The 16,843-nt window shown below is 35.8% G+C and overlaps 1 protein-coding gene across 8 annotated transcripts in view; it reads left to right on the forward strand.

Annotated features, from left to right (window-relative positions):
• RBBP8 (RB binding protein 8, endonuclease) overlaps nt 1-16,843 on the forward strand; it is a 98,107-nt gene that overhangs the window by 50,950 nt on the left and 30,314 nt on the right. For 6 of the 8 annotated variants that reach the window (XM_036321909.1, XM_036321910.1, XM_036321908.1 and 3 more), the window contains 4 exons: nt 3,072-3,184; nt 7,834-7,900; nt 13,874-14,049; nt 16,094-16,198. In XM_036321909.1, coding sequence (XP_036177802.1) covers nt 3,072-3,184; nt 7,834-7,900; nt 13,874-14,049; nt 16,094-16,198 — 461 coding nt within the window. Of the gene's footprint in view, nt 1-503; nt 556-1,425; nt 1,620-3,071; nt 3,185-7,833; nt 7,901-13,873; nt 14,050-16,093; nt 16,199-16,843 lie in introns of those variants that run through there. The other 2 variants (XM_036321914.1, XM_036321915.1) reach the window with 2 other exon arrangements.

The raw sequence follows: 16,843 nt of genomic DNA on the forward strand, positions 1-16,843 counted from the left end.
TTGTTAAAATTTCTAAATAATTCTGAAACCTGCCTTCTACTCTTCATAAGATGAAGTGATTCTGACACTAATGTTGTAAAAATATTGTGAGATGTTTAGATGAAAGGAGATTACCCAATAAAGGTAAATTGGATAATAAAAAGGTCTAATTTTATGTGGCTCGTTTATGTTTTGCCACTACTATTATTACATTTACAAACTTTCTTTTAAGGAACCAAAGTATTTCACTAAATCTAAGAAACAGTCACTATGCTAGAAAAGTAGAGAGAATGCATTTTCTAAAATAAAATTTAAAAAAATCTGAACAAAGCAGTTAAACCATAGTTGTTCAGTAGATTTTAATGTTTTTAAAAGCATTTTTGGTAGTCATGAGAAACTCATATTTCAACTGTCATTAAAAGGGAAAATTGGTACTCATAATCAGAGGATTTGTGTTTCTGCAACTATTTTTCAAATACTGGACCAAATATTCTCTTTTGTCTTGCTAACTGTCTTTCTCATAGATTTGAATTTAAACATCATATTCTTCAGGAGACCTCTGACTTCCTAGACTAGGTTAAGTTCTGCTATGTGCTTTATACTTCACTAGAGGCCCAGTGTGCGAATTCGTGCACCAGTGGGGTCCCTCGGCCTGGCCTGTGGGATTGGGCCGAAACCGGCTCTCTGACATCCTCCAAGGGGTCCCGGATTGTGAGAGGGCACAGGCCAGGCTAAGGGACCCCACCAGTGCACGATCGGGGCTGGAGAGGGAAACGGGAGGTTGGCCAGCTGGGGAGGGACCACCGGAGGGCTCCAGGGCATGTCTGGCCTTTCTCACTCAGTCCTGATCGGCCAGATCCCAGCAGCAAGCTGTCCTACCAGTCGGAGCATCTGCCCCCTGGTGGTCAGTGCACATCATAGCAAGCAGTTGGGCAGTCAGCATATCATGCTTTGATTGGTTGAATGGACAACTGGCCACTTAGCATATTAAGCTTTTATTATATAGGATAGTACCCTGTATTTCTTCTTTCATGGTATGAATCATACTTTGTTGTAATTACTTACTTATTTTTTTATTGTCTGTTTTTCACTAGCAGACTGTTGTAAACTCTTTAAAATAAGTAACATTATGTTGGCCACCCTTGTATTTATAGTACCTGCAGTACTCATTGTAGGTGTTCAGTGAAACCCTTTTGAATGAAAATAAATTTAAGGAAATTTTGGGAGGTATAGAAAGCAATTGTGCATACTTCTCAATCTGGTGAGTTTTAATTGCAAAATAAATTATTATTTCTTCATTTCTGTGAACAAGCTGGGATAAAACTCAGAACACATGTTGCTGTCTGTTCTTACAAGTGGAATTACTCTTCTTTCCCTTTTTCCTACCAACGGCATTCTCCTGTGAAATTGAGGCTATTTTTTTTTTTCTTTCTCTGACAACTACAGTGGACGATAGGCAAGAAGAAAGCAATGGAGCCCTGCTGATGTAAATGGGAGCATATTTTCTCACATCCATTTAAACTCAAATAGGACCAGTGAGCAATTAGGAGTTGACTCACAAATATTATTACCAAGAGTGGCAGTTGATTGGAGAAATCTGGAAGTAATAAACAAGCCAGGGAATATTGCTTTATAACTGTGTCAGTGGCATTTTTAAACTTGGAAACTAGGGGTCCCAAGGGATTGTTTTTCATTATACTTTATAACATTTTAATATCAGGTATGATTTCTTAGAAACAATAAGGTGTTTAGTTTTTAATGGCAACTGGCTAGTAGAATGACATTTAAATAATTCATTAAAAGTGGTTAATGCAGTTTAACTCCTTTAGTGTTTTTTTGGCTTCTAGAAATTGTCATTCCATTAATGCAACCTTTGATCTCTAACCTTTATTTTTTATATCCTTATCAAAACACTGTTTATGAGTTTTACTTTTATATAAAAAATCTCTAGGTTCTTTTTGTTTTAGTTGTACAGTTTTCATATTGTATTTCCTTTTTTAAAACATGGTCTATACTACCAGGCTGTGGCTTCCTTAGACACTTAAATACTTAGTATCATATTCATTTAGATTATTGATATGAAATTATTATCCAGGAATATGTTTCCTAAATTCCTAATGTGGGGCATGTATCTTTTTTAACTGTATATTTTCTGATTATATAAATAATGAAATGAGTAAAATTTTGAAACATATAGAAAAACACTAAGAAGAAAATCTCCTATAATACTGATACCTGCAAGATAACTATTACTAACATTTTGGAGTATACCTTTCTCTCCACGTTCCTCTCCCCCCATGTACTGTATGTATTTTTCTCTTCTCTTTAGCACTCACACATAATTAGTAAAAGCTATTTGTAATCTTTTTTTGTTTACATAATAGTTGCATTGTGAATTTTTACTAACACTGGGTGTTTGTTATTTTAATGCTGAAGAGAGCAAAGTATGAGATAACTTTTTTAAAAAAACTTTGAGTTCCTTAATCTTTAGTATTGATTCAACTAAAAATGTTTTTGAGCACTCATTAGTGTTGTAATATGTGCTAAGCAAAGCAAATGCAAGCTTGCTTAAGATATAATGCTACCCCCTGAGTATTGTACTGGCATATTTTGGCTATAATATTAAAATAAGGTTAGGTTCTTCAATAAATAAGTTCCCTTGAATAGAGTTTGAAATTAGCAGATTTTTACAGAATTTCACTCAGAATTGCAATCTGTAGAAAGTTTTGTTGTAGCATGATTTCAGCCTATTTGAGAATTTGTTAAAGGTATGAATATATCATTAAATTAGTTAATTTTCTCTATATTTGCCAAGTCCATTCTTTAGTTCTTCATAAAGAATAAAAATCTTGGAGTTCAAATATTTAAAAAAATCTTTTAGTACTTGAAAATTTTTTTTTTAATTTCAGCTTTACTGAGGTATAATTGGCAAATAAAATTGTAAAATAAAGTGTACATCTTAGTGAGTTGATAGACATACATTTTGAAAGAATTCCTACCCTTTGGTGATAACACATCCATCACTCACTTATTTCCTTATTTTCTTATGAGAACATTGAAGTTCTATTCTAAAACTTGTTTTTGTTTCATAGATTAAGAGCAGGATTATGTGATCGCTGTGCAGTAACTGAAGAACATATGCGAAAAAAACAGCAAGAATTTGAAAATATCCGGCAGCAGAATCTTAAACTTATCACAGAGCTTAGTGAGTTTCCTTTTTCATTTATTAAGTATTTAAAGCATAATGTACTATTGTTAAAAACCTATTAGTAAATTGGTTGCAACCAAATAAATGGATTGTTTACATATATTTTTCCTTATTTAGGCAAAAGTTCAAATGTCCTCCCTTCACTTTGTATAGCTTTAATCTCATGATTATTTTAGTAAGAAATACTTACCAGAAGATAGTGCACATACTGTCCACATTGGCCTTAAAGTCTTACCAGCTGTAATACAAGAAGTAAATTTCCTACAGATATGTCCAAATTTGCTTCTTTGGTTTTACCTTTATTTTGTGTAATTTGACTATCTAGTAAACTTAAATATAAAACAGACAATATAATGTTCTACAAAGGTGTATCCTTTTTTTGTTTTCATGACATACTATTACAAGTATATCATTTTCAATTAGGCTCCTTTACCCATTTAATATAGGGTTTTCTTTCATTCTTAGCCTTTTCCTCCTAACCTTTTTCTATTCTAATACCTCTCTTAACCTTTTCTTTTACCTGTTTTTATTTTTTAAATATATTTTTATTAATTTCAGAGAGGAAGGAAGAGGGAGAAAGAGAAACATCAATGACGAGAATCATTGATTGGCTGCCTCCTGCACGCCCCCTACTGGGGATCAAACCTGCAACCTGGGCATGTGCCCTTGACCGGAATTGAACCTGGGACCCTTTGGTCTGTAGGCCAATGCTCTATCTACTGAGTCAAACCAGCCAAGGCCCAAAGTTATTGTAAAAATAAACACACTAAGGGCTTTGTGTTTATGAATTTTTGGTATTTCTATCTTATTGATACTGTTTTCTTCCTGTCCTGTCTTTCTTTTTTTGTTACTACTCTTGCCAATTATTGAATTTGGAGTATAACTGATTTTCTTCTATTTCCTTTTAATTTCATTATTTTGGTGTTTGTACCTCCTATTCATTGAAGGTAAATATCAGGGTTGTGCCGCTTGCTTTTGAACACACTCCTGAGTGTCACAGCTTTAATTTTATTCTATACTGGGGTTTTCTGTTTTGTTTTGTTTTTAAACATGTTTTTTAATTGATTTTAGAGAGAGAGGAAGGGAGAGAGAGAGAGAAACATCCATCTGCTGTCTCCTGCATGCCCGCTACTGGGGATCGAGCCCACCCCCAGGCATATGCCCTGACTAGAAATCGAACCAGTGACCTTTTGGTGCATGGGATAATGCTCAAGCAACTGAGCCACGCTGGCCAGGGCTTTACCATTGTTTTTTTGTTTTTGTTGTTTTCTTATAAACTATTGCATAGGTCCCCCTTTTTCCCCCATTAACCTCTTCCAGCCCACTCCCGTTCTCCCCCCACCATTTTTTTTAATTCTTATTTTTATTCTTTTTGATCAACTCATTTAACAATAGCCTAACTTGTCAATGTTTTCTTCTCACTTTGATATATTAACAAATCAATCTTCCCATCATTCATCTGTGAAAAAAACTTAATTTTTTCAGATAAATTTTAGACTTCTTAGCCTGCTTTTGAAGGTTTTCTACCATTTGTTATACCCAGTCAGTCTTTCTTTGTTCCATTAATTCTCTGCATAGAAGAGTCACCTATCCAGTTCATTTGTCCTCTGTGGTGAATTTTTTTCTGGTCTCAAGGGCCCAAAACAACCTTTTTCTCTTGAAATTTTCTTTAATACTTTATCTGTACCTCTCTAATGCCCTTGTGACTTTCAGGTATATAAAATGTGTTTAATTATAGCTTGTCTCTCATTAGACTACACCTTTCTGTAGGCCATTGTCCATATCTTAAGGTTTTTCTGGTTCCTTCACAGGAGGTAGTCTAGCAACCTCACATATAGTAGATAGTCAAAAAGTTTTGTTTGCTCAATTTAAGAAAATATTTTTAGGCCTGGTCAGAGTGACTCAGTGGTTGAGCATCAGCCTATGAATCAAGAGGTCATATGCCTAGGTCAGTGGTCGGCAAACCACGGCTCACGAGCCACATGCGGCTCTTTGGCCCCTTGAGTGTGGCTCTTCCACAAAATACCATGTGCGGGCATGCACGTACAGTGCAATTGAAACTTCGTGGCTCATGTGCAGAAATCCGTTTTTGGCCTGGGCAAGTCTATTTTGAAGAAGTGGCGTTAGAAGAAGTGGGGGGTGGACATATAGAGAGGATGACGAAAGGAGATAGACAAAACAAGTGTACAAGACGAGTGTGGATGGGAGAGTTGGAAGGGGTCGACCTCAGCGAACGTACCTCAATCAGATTGAGGACGTTTTTAGCAAAGGCCAGCTTAGGAGTACCCTAATTAAGTTAATAACAATACCTACCTATATAGTTTAAGCTGAAAAAAATTTGGCTCTCAAAAGAAATTTCAATCGTTGTACTGTTGATATTTGGCTCTGTTGACTAATGAGTTTGCGGACCACTGGCCTAGGTTGTGGGCTTGATCCCCCAGCAGGGGGCATGCAGGAGGCAGCCAATCAATGATTCTCTCTCATCATTGATGTTTCTATCTCTCTCTCCCTCTCCCTTTCTCTCTGAAATCAATAAAAATATACTTAAAAAAAGAAAAGAAAATATGTTTAAATTAGTAAAGCACTAAATTATTAACAAATTTTTAGAATATGATTTTCTTTGGTACAAGTTAATTGGATTTACTGTTATTGATTATATATTTATATACTAGAGGCCCGGTGCACAAAAATTTGTGCACTCGGTGGGGAGTGGGGGGTCCCTCAGCCCGGCCTGTGCCCTCTCGCAGTCTGAGACCCCTATGGAGATAACGACCTGCTGGCTTAGGCCTGCTCCCGGGTGGCAGAGGGAAGGCCCAATCCCTAGGTGCAGCCCCTGGTTGGGCTCAGAGCAGGGCCGATTGGGGAGTTGGGGCGCCGCCCCCTGTCATGCAAAGAGCAGGGCGGATTGGGAGGTTGCGATGCCACCCTCAGTCACGCTCAGGGTAGGGCCAATTGGGGGGTTGGGGCACCGCCCCCTGTCACACTCAAGGCAGAGGCGATGGGGAGGTTATGGTGCCACCCCCTGTCACGCACAGAGCAGGGCCAATCGGGGTTGGAACACTGCCCCCCGTCACGCACAGAGCAGGGCCAATCAGGGGGTTGGGGCGCCGCCCTCTATCACCCACAGAGCAGGGCCGATCAGGGGGTTGGGGCGCCTTCACCTGTCACGAACAGAGCAGGGCCGATAGGGAGGTTGTGGCCCTGCCCCCTGTCACACACAGAGCCGCAGGGCAATCAGCGGGTTTGGGCACTGCCCCCTGTCACACTGATCCTGGTGCCGGGAGGCATCTCAGCTCTGCTGATCCCAGTACTGGGAGGCATATTACCCTTTTACTATATAGAATAGAGGCCTGGTGCACGGGTGGGGGCCGGCTGGTTTGCCCTGAAGGGTGTCCCAGATCAGGGTGGTGGTCCCCATTCGGGTGCCTGGCCAGCCTGGATGAGGGGATGATGGCTGTTTGCAGCTGGTCACACACCCTTCAGGGTGGGGGTCCCCACTGGGGTGCCTGGCCAGTCTGGGTGAGGGGCTGAGGGCTGTTTTCAGGCTGGGACTGAAGCTCCCAACTGCTCCTTTTTTTCTTTTTTCTTTTTTTATTCTGGGCCAGCTTTAGCTCTGAGGCTCCAGCTCTTAGGCCTCCGCTCCTGAAAGCAGGTATCTGGTTCGTTTCGGTTCTCGAAACTCTGTATCAACTCCAGCTCTGAGATCCCAGCCGGCTGAAAGCTGGTTTCTGGGGTTTTGTTTAGCGTCTGTATTTGTTACAATGTTTGAAACTGCAGGCTCAGAGGCCTGCAGCAGCCGGCGGGGAACGTTGGAGTCCTCCGTCACTGAAGCAAGCAAGCCTCAAGTTAGTTTCAAGCTGCCTGGCTGCCGGCCGCCATCTTGGCTGACAGTTAATTTGCATATTGCCCTGATTAGCCTATGGGAAGGGTAGCGGTCGTACGCCAATTACCATGTTTCTCTTTTATTAGTGTAGATATTTAGCTCCTAGTAAAACACATCTTTAACCAGGAACATCATAGTAAGGATTGGTAAGAGATTTGTAATGGCTACAGTAGAAATGATAGCCCATAATTGAGTTTTTGCTTTATAAATTAAATATGGGTGGATAGGAAATTTTAGTTGAGGTGGATTCAAACAGACTTCAATCGATATGTTTAGATTATTGATATAATTACTCATAAAACATAGAGTATCATTAAAGGAGAAAATATGATTGAGTGTGTTTATGTTATAAAAATTACACTGATATCCAGTGTTATATTACTATTATGATCAGATTTATTTCAAGATAAATGACTCTCACTAAAATGGTATTTGAAATTAGTAGAACTGAGTAACCAGATGGAATGCTTTCTTGTCCTCAATATGAATAATTAGACCCTACTCCCCAGTACATGAGGTACTCTTTCTTTATTTGCTCACAAGCATTACATAAAATTATTAATCATTTACATGGAACTGGCAGAATATGAGATGTAATCACTACCTAGTAACAAATTAGGTTTGCACGGTAACATTAATCCTAACATTTTGACTTAGAATTAAAAATCCTAATGTCTCTATAATTGTTGAAATTATTGAAAAAGCCTGACATACATGTTAAAAGAGTTATAATATGTGCCATTTTTTTCACATTATATTTAAGTGAATGAAAAGAATACTCTACAAGAAGAAAATAAAAAGCTTTCTGAACAACTGCAGCAGAAAATTGAGTAAGTATATTTTCTAAATTGCAGTAGAAAATTTAATAATTGAATATTTTCCCCCAATTTTTCTTTCTTCATTTTATTTAGCTATACAAACTGTAAAAATATATTAAGAGTTGCAGATTTCATTTTTAAAAATTATGAAGTGTTCTGTAATAAAAAAATGTAAAGAAAATCACTATATTTTTGTTCATGTTTTGGGAATACATATGAAAGTGTATATATCTCTTAGCGCGAGAAAGTATTTGAACATTTTAATTTAAAATGTTTTAATTTTAATACTTATTATAAATAATACATTATTAAAATACTTACATTTCAAATAAATATTTTAGTTTTGTTATCTTTCTTCTAGCCCTGTCCTGGCAGCTTCCTAAGAGCAAACTGAATAAGTATTTCCTCTTACACACTTCTCAGGCCACAAAAACTCTCTCTCTCTGATCTCTCCCTCTCCCACCATTTCTCTTAAAGAATAAAAATAACTTTTATCCTGTGTACCAGTTACTCTTCTTTGTGTTTTATGTTTATTATTTCTTTTGTTCATTATTATTCTTCAAGGTAGTTTTACTATCTGTACTTTATGGATGAAGGAACCAAAGCTTACAAAAATCAAGTAACTTGCCTTGGTCTCACAGTTAGTAGGTTTTAACACCATCACTCAGACCCGTATCTTCTGACTTAAAGGCCTCTGTTCTTTTCTTTATGTGACAGTGTCTCCAAAAAATAGCCTAATGGTCGACCAGTGCAGAGCAGAGATATGGCTACCTCTTATTTTCCACTTACGTAAAATTTATATAATATTTTAAGAGTTAGGATTCAGTATAGTCTCAATGGTTTTATAGGGCTCTGAACGATTCTATTATATTTGAGTAGACATCTATAACAATTTTGTTATAAACTATGCTGATGTAATATTCTTTTGGTTTAGAAGAGTTATTTTCTTACGTATAAACACATCTCAAAGGTGAAATTAACATCCTTATCAGAATACTTTAGGTAATGGATATCCAGTAGGATTTTGATATTCCTCCCATGTGATCAGTCACTATACATTGGTAGCCAAAGGGGATTTTGAGGAGGGATAACAGTCAGATGAGAACAGAAGTGAGGGGATCAGACTGAGGCTATCAAACATGTATATGAAAAGGTCAACACTTACTAATTTTCCTCATGCTGTTAGAACACAGATTCATAATCTTTTACATACAACTCTAAAACCCAAAAGGTTTTTGTTTTTTTTAAATGTTATCCACAACTTACCTCAACTGACAGGATGCTATTTATAGTTCTTATTTATCCCACCATTTCATGTGAGCATTCGATGGTTTGCTATGAAAATATCCATGTGCTTGGCTACAGGATGATACCTCAGGCTCCCCTGTGTTATATAATCATCTCTATATGATCTATATTACCTTTCATGTAAAAAAAAAATCTGAACTCTGAATCACATCTGCTTCCAAAGATTTCAGATAAGTGATTGTTGACCTATATTAATTTATGTTATGGGAAGTTATTTAGCACAAGTAACTTATGATGTTTTAAACACATCAACCTTGATACCTATGAATACTGAAGATAAATAAGATAATATTTATATGTTATATAGAGGTTAATAGAAATTAGGTGATTACCTCAACAACCAAGCTATATAAAAACCAAATGGTATACTGAAACCAAATAATGTCATTCACTTGATAGAAATAACAGTATTAGTTCTGATTAGAATTAGTTTATTTTTAGTGTTCTCAAATTCAAATATTTTTCCTGTTGAGGTTCATTGATATTTTAGAAAAGATGTAAAAGCTGCAGTTTAAATTACAGTAAAGATGAATCAGGTAGATAAGCTCAGGGCAAGTATGTTTATTTAGGATATGCCTTAGTCAGAATAATGTAGGAGGTAATCTATTGTCTTTTAATTCTCTTCTGAAATTTAAGATAGTTGTTATTTTCACAAGGCAACTTCTTTGTAGCTTGCTCTCCTTGAACAAATTTTCTTTTCCTTGCAGTTTAAAAAAATAACAAGTATTATCTCATAAAGGCAACATGTTTTCCTCAGATTACCTAACTGTAACATTATGCTATTAGCAGCGCCTGAAGTTCCCCTGAACTTTAGAAAAATTATTTGACCTATACTTTTGCTTATGAAATGTAGTAATTCTAACTTACCTAAACTGGTTTTGATGTTACAGATACCTTATATGGTAGGACAGTTATTTAATGACATTATAGTGAGAAATTACTCAGTAACAATTTGTCATTATAAAGTTTAAGTATATATATTTCAACTCTACCAGTCACAGAAAGCAGATAATTAACTAAGCTAGGTATTGGGGTCACCAGCGGTTGCCAACCTTTTGGACCTCACGGACCACCAGTGGTCTGCGGACCACCAGTTGGCAACCGCTGAGGGTCATGACTCTTTGTTTCGGGAAATGGATGTACTGGTTCAGTGAAAGTCAAAGGAGTCAATATTTAAGTGTATACACTTAAAGACTATAGGATTCATGTCATTCACTGTTCTCTTCTATGTGGACAGAGTTAAAAATAAAGTTTTTGTTTCATTTTGTTTTTTAAGATGAGCTACACTGCCCTCTTCTAAATTGAATTCCTTGTATGACTTCTTTAACAGAATTGTTTGAATACCTTTAGTACAAGTTCAGTCTCCCAAGCCTATTTAATTTCAGTGAGATGAAATTATTACAAAGTTCTTTCTAAGTTTGTGTAGAAATCACTCTACTTATATGTAAGTTCTATTTGTCGATACTGATTTTTGCCTTCTGGGACCATCTGGAACAAGTTATTCCCTCTTCTACCTAGACCTTTGTATACATGAAGACAACTTATCATGGCCCTCCTGAATCCTTTTCTTTTTTAATATATTTTTATTGATTTCAGAGAGGAAGGGAGATGGGGAAAGAGATAGAAACATCAATGATGAGAGAGACTCATTGATCCGCTGCCTCCTGCATGCCCCCTATTGGGGGTCTGTGGAGAGCAGCTACAGCGTTTGGACAGGTTCAAGCTTTGGACTAATGAGAGGGCACATGGAAGTTTTTTTGTTTTTCCTTTTTTTTTTAATGACAAAGGAAGGACAAAGGAGAACGAAGGCAACACTTGTTTATTTGGACACCTCTAGTTAGAGCTAATTTTCAATTGTTTTTTTCTTTCTTTTGTGATCCCAGCTAATTCTAGATTGGCTCTGCCAGGAAGTCACTTTCTTCTCATGACTCACTCATGTTTCAGGTTGAATTTTTATGACTAATAGGCAGGTAGGCTGTGATGTGATTAGTTAAAGTGAGGTCAGATAGATTTCACACTCCATTAATTTATAAGCCTTTCTCATATGACCAGCTTACTCTGTTTTTCCAGAATAAGACAGTTGAATTTGTAGGGAGAGATTAAAAATAAGATAGTAGTTCTAAATAGTTCTAAAATCTTTAATAAAAAATATAGGATATAGACCACAGTAATATTGATATGATCCAGGAAATTAAGATATAAATAAATGTTAGAAAATATTAATCTTTATCTTCTAATGTTTTTTTTTTAAATCTCTATTGGTCATAGTTTATAAAATGTTCATATTATTGTATGTTTAGAGATTGTATTACAAATTGTAATAGCATAGACTGTAGTAGCATAGACTGGTTTTGTCATGTAAAGACTCAATGCCTGCTAGACTGGGAGGAATTGAGTTGCAGATAAAGTCAGTAATGATTTGACATGGGAAATTCAATTGAGTTAAAGTTAATTAACTTTACTCAATAACTACAATTTAATCCAAACCCAGTCTTTAGGTGCCATATGCCTACATCAGCACAAATTTATTTTTCTAGTGGGATGTGGGAATCTCTCATTCTCATTCATTTACTCACTAAATGTTTATTGAGTACCTACTATGTGCCTGTTCTTGTGGACACATGATGTGTCGGTGAATCAAAGATCCTTATCTCTTCTTTACATTCTAGCAGGTGAGCAATAGGTAAGTCCATTATATACTATGTTAGAAAGCAGTAAATACTATGGATAAGGTAAAAGAGCAGGATAACAAAAAATGAGTACTAAGGCATAGGAAGAAGAATTGCAATTTCAAATAGTGTGTTCAAGGTAGGCCTTAATGGGAAAGTAAAATTCCAGCAAAGACTTGAAGAAGAGGAGGTAATTAGCCATGTGATGTACGTGCATTCCAAGCAAATGAACCAGCTACAGCAAAGAACCTAAGGTAGGAGTATGCCTGGAGTGTTTGAGGAACCTCAAGGAAGCAGGGGTGGCTCAGCTACAGCATGGTAATGAAAGCAGGTCAGGTGATATAGGCAAGGGGAACAGTCAGATCATTAGGACCTTATAAATCATTAAGAGGACTTTGGTTTGTATTTTACGTGAAAGGGAAGATGTAGCAAGTTTTAATCAGGGGCTTGACACAATGAGTTTTAATAGGTCTGTTCTGACTGATGTTTTGAGACTAGACTATAAGGGCACCTGAATAAAAGCAGTGCCAGATACTCAAAGGTAGAGTCCTACTTCTAGTCTGTCATTTGTCTCTTGGTCTACACTAAGGATAACACATTGAATGGTTATCAGTATTGTCTTGGGAGTCTGGCTGCTGGGATTTAGATCCTGGTTCTGTTATTTACTATTTTAGTAAGTGACTTAACTTCTGTAACTTCCATTTTCTCATTTGTAAAATGAGACTGTTAGTAATAAGTTCATACTTTGAACAGGGTCTGGCAGTGTAAACCTACAAGAATGTTGGTAATTAATATTATTTATCACCGTATTTTTGTCAGTTGCCAAGTCATGCTGATTCTACTACTACAGTGTTTAGCACTGATCCTTTCCTTTCCATAGCTGTTTTCAACATCCTAGTTCAATGGTCGGCAAACTGCGGCTCGCGAGCCACATGCGGCTCTTTGGACCCTTGAGTGTGGCTCTTCCACAAAACACCACGTGCAGGCGCGCATGTACAGTGCGATTGAAACTTCATGGCCCATGCGCAGAAGTCGGTATTTTGTGGAAGAGCCACACTCAAGGGTCCAAAGAGCCGCATGTGGCTCGCGAGCCGCAGTTTGCCGACCACTGTTAAGACTTAAAACTTTAAGTTTATTAAGTTAATTTTAGGGAACATTGTGGAGTGAAAGAAGATGTAGTGTCGAGGATTAAGAAAGGTATGTTGAGATGGTTTGGACATATAGAGAGGATGAATGAAAGGAGATAGACGAAACAAGTATACAAGATGAGTGTGGATGGAAGGGGTTGACCTCAGCGAACATACCTCAATCAGATTGAGGACGTTTTTAGCAAAGGCCAGTTTAGGAGTACCCTAATTAAGTTAATAACAATGTACCTACCTATATAGTTTAAGTTGAAAAAATTTGGCTCTCAAAAGAAATTTCAGTCATGGTACTGCTGATATTTGGCTCTGTTGACTAATGAGTTTGCTGACCACTGGCCTAGTTCAAACCCACAGATGATCTTGGCTGGACTATTGTAGCCCCTACCTAATTGATTTCCTTGCCTCTTTTCTTTCTGTCCCAGTCTTGCACAATGCTACTGGATTGTCGCATTGCTTCCATACTCTAAAACCTTAATTCCTTTCCTCTTGCTTTCTAAACTATGTGCACACTTCATTAAGGCCCTCCTTCACATAGTTCCAGTGTGCCCTTCTCCAAGACCAGTATACAATACTGCCGGCCTTTACTCAAACTATGTGCATCCTCTGCTGATTTTCTCAGCCATTTGAAATTCTTTTAATTTCACTTCAAGTGGCAGCAACTACACTTTGTACATTTCTTCTCACAATAATATTCTCCACTCTAATCATTTGAATCCTTATATTTAGATTTTGAACTTTAGATGCAAGGAATTATATGTCTTAAGTTTCACCTATGTCTTTCTGTAGCTCTATACCATATGGTAGATGTTTTAGTAAATATTCATTGAATTAATTTTCTTTCAATTGTCATTATTTTCCTCTAGGAATGATCAACAGCATCAAGCAGCTGAGCTTGAATCTGAGGAAAATGTTATTCCAGATTCACCGATAACAGCCTTTTCATTTTCTGGCATTAATCGGCTACGAAGAAGGGAGAACCTCCATGTCAGATACATAGAACAAACACATACTAAACCGGAGCTCTCTGTGTGTACAAATGGTAAGGATTTAGAGTTACACTTCAGTTATTTGGTTTTGTAAAAATAGTATCCATCTATTGTTTTTGTGTTATTCAATTTCATGGAAGGTAAAGAGTCATTGTTCAGGTAAACTTGTTATACCTGTAAATTTAACTTCCAATAATGAAGTGACTGGAAAGACATTTTCTACCTGTATTATATATAGACATATATTGTTCTTCTGAATATGTAAACACCCTGCATTTCATAAACATTGTTTATAGTTTCTTGTTTTCTTTTTATTTAAAAAACATTCTTATTGTATATATCTGAGTGGAATAACAGGAAAAAGGAAAGGAACTTAACACTAATTTTTACCTACTGTGCGCTGAGTGGTTTGAATACAGTATTACTATATTTGAATTCTCATGTAGCTATTAGCACCTATATTTTATAGATGATGAAAAAATGCTCTTTAGAAGGGTTAAATAACTCACTCAGGGTCACCTCTCAAGTAAGTAGATGAGTCAAAATTCAAATACAGATCTTCCTAACTTAAACTTTTGTATTTTCCAGATCTTGCCCACAGCTATTCCACATTGAGAATCCTGTCTTTAACTGGCTATTCTTACTTGTTATAATCTGTAGCAATTGGTGGTAATAAAGAAATAGCATTATAACATATCACTTTGTGGTTTACCATGTCTGTTAAATGCTTTGGGAATACCCTTTCATGTAGTCCTGAAATGTATTATGTGACATGATACAAAGATTATTTCTTTCAATATTGATCTAAAGTATATGGTAAACTTTAATTTTTAACCTAAACTATTTGTAACATATTTTATAATTCAAATAAATTTTTAAGAGCTATGCCTTTGAAAAAATAAGTAAATCTTATTCTTTGACACTGGAAAATTGGCATAATTTTCATCATTTTACATGACCTTACATCACCATCTAGTGGAAAATAAGAGAACTGTTAAAAATCTTACACATAATTAAGAGCTAAAATAAAACGTAAGATCATAGATGTAGAATGAACATGCATTGGCCTTTTAGTCTGTTATCAGACAGACGTTACTACAGATAACCATCTGCTTAATTTAGGTCATGTTTAAATCCATGTATAAGAATATTCAGAAAAACAAATTCACAGTAATTTTCTTTATTAGGAAAGTCTTCTTTTTTTATCACAAAAGCTCCTGGCTTGTTTCTTCATTATATAAGAATAACATACAACTATTTAAAAACTTGATTTGTCTGTTTTAATGTCATACTAACCATTTTTACTTGGAATCTGAAATTTGGGATTCAAATGAAAGATAACTTTTGAGCCATGCAAATTATATTAAAATTGACTTAATGACTACTTAGTCCTTTCCTCTTTCTAACCATCTTTGCTTATTTATTTTAAAGTTTATACTGCTTTTTAAAATTATTTATTTGAGAAAGCAAAAGAGAGAAACATCCATTTGTTGATGCATTCATTGGTTGATTCTTGTATGTGCCCTGAACAGGAACGAACCTGCAACCTTGGCATATTGGGATGACACTAACCAACTGAGCTACTCAGCCAGAGCAGTTTATATGCTTTTCAGTATTATTTTCAGGTTATAATTAGTAAAAGTCTATTTTCCTTTACTTACTCTTTGATTGTTTGTTTGTTTTTCTTTGAATTATTTCTGACAAAGCATGTTTCAGGATTTCCTTTCAGAAAATAAAAACTAAAACAAAGATTGTGGAGATCTGGGATGCAGTATTTATTTTAAACTGACCTGCTGATTTACAACAAATACATAAGGAAACTATAAGTTAAAATATTAGTTTTAGGAGACTTGGATCAAAAGAAGCACATCTGCTCTAGTTCGCTCTCCCACTGTCCTTTAACTACTACTGATCTAACTTCCAGCTTTGTTTCTAGTGAAATTGTGGCATGAACTCTTCATTAGAATATGAAAGTTGTATTAATAAAATAGTACTTCTAATACCAGTAAAGATAGGTTTGTATTGGTTTATCAGAATAGCATTTTGATATTTTCCATCGTGATGGTTTATACATAATCTTTCCTTTTTTCCCTTTAGAATTGAGAAAAGTTCCAAAATCTTCAACTCATCTACAACATAAGCCTAATGAAAATGAAATTCTAGTGGCTGACACTTGTGATCAAAGTCAGTCTCCAGTGGCTAGTAAGCAAAATATTGAAATTACTTCATTAGTTTAAAATTTGTGGTTGTTGGTGGGCAAGAGTGGCCAACAGTCTGAATTAGACAATATTTTAACATTTTTTATTAATTTTGTTTGTATTACTAGGTCTTTAGCAGTCTTTTTCATATTAGAAAGTAATGTTATTTTGTTATTAAGTCATATTAGTAGCTCTATGCATTTTAATACAAAGTGCTAATATATTTTAAGCAAACAATGCTTTACTCTGGTTTACTCATTGATTCAAGAAATATTTTAGTGTTTACTATATACCAGGCGCTGAACAAAACAAAGCCCTTAACCTCACTGAGCTTACAATCTAGTTGGGGAGAGGAAGAAAATAAACAAATATAGGGTGTCTCAAAAAATGTACAGACACACTTTGAATAATTATAAAGGCAGTGTTTATTAAAATACGTTTCATTTTCAAAATTGAGCTATCAGCTGTTAAAGTGTGCATACATTTTTAGGGGACACTGTGTATGTGTTAGGCTTTCTAATACCTCTTTATTTTTTATTTTTTATTATTTTTTTAAATATATTTTATTGATTTTTTTACAGAGAGGAAGGGAGAGAGATAGAGAGTTAGAAACATCGATGAGAGAGAAACATCGATCAGCTGCCTCCTG

This window comes from Myotis myotis, unplaced genomic scaffold (assembly GCF_014108235.1).
Source record: "Myotis myotis isolate mMyoMyo1 unplaced genomic scaffold, mMyoMyo1.p scaffold_m19_p_9, whole genome shotgun sequence".
In the NCBI taxonomy this organism is placed as follows: domain Eukaryota; kingdom Metazoa; phylum Chordata; class Mammalia; order Chiroptera; family Vespertilionidae; genus Myotis; species Myotis myotis.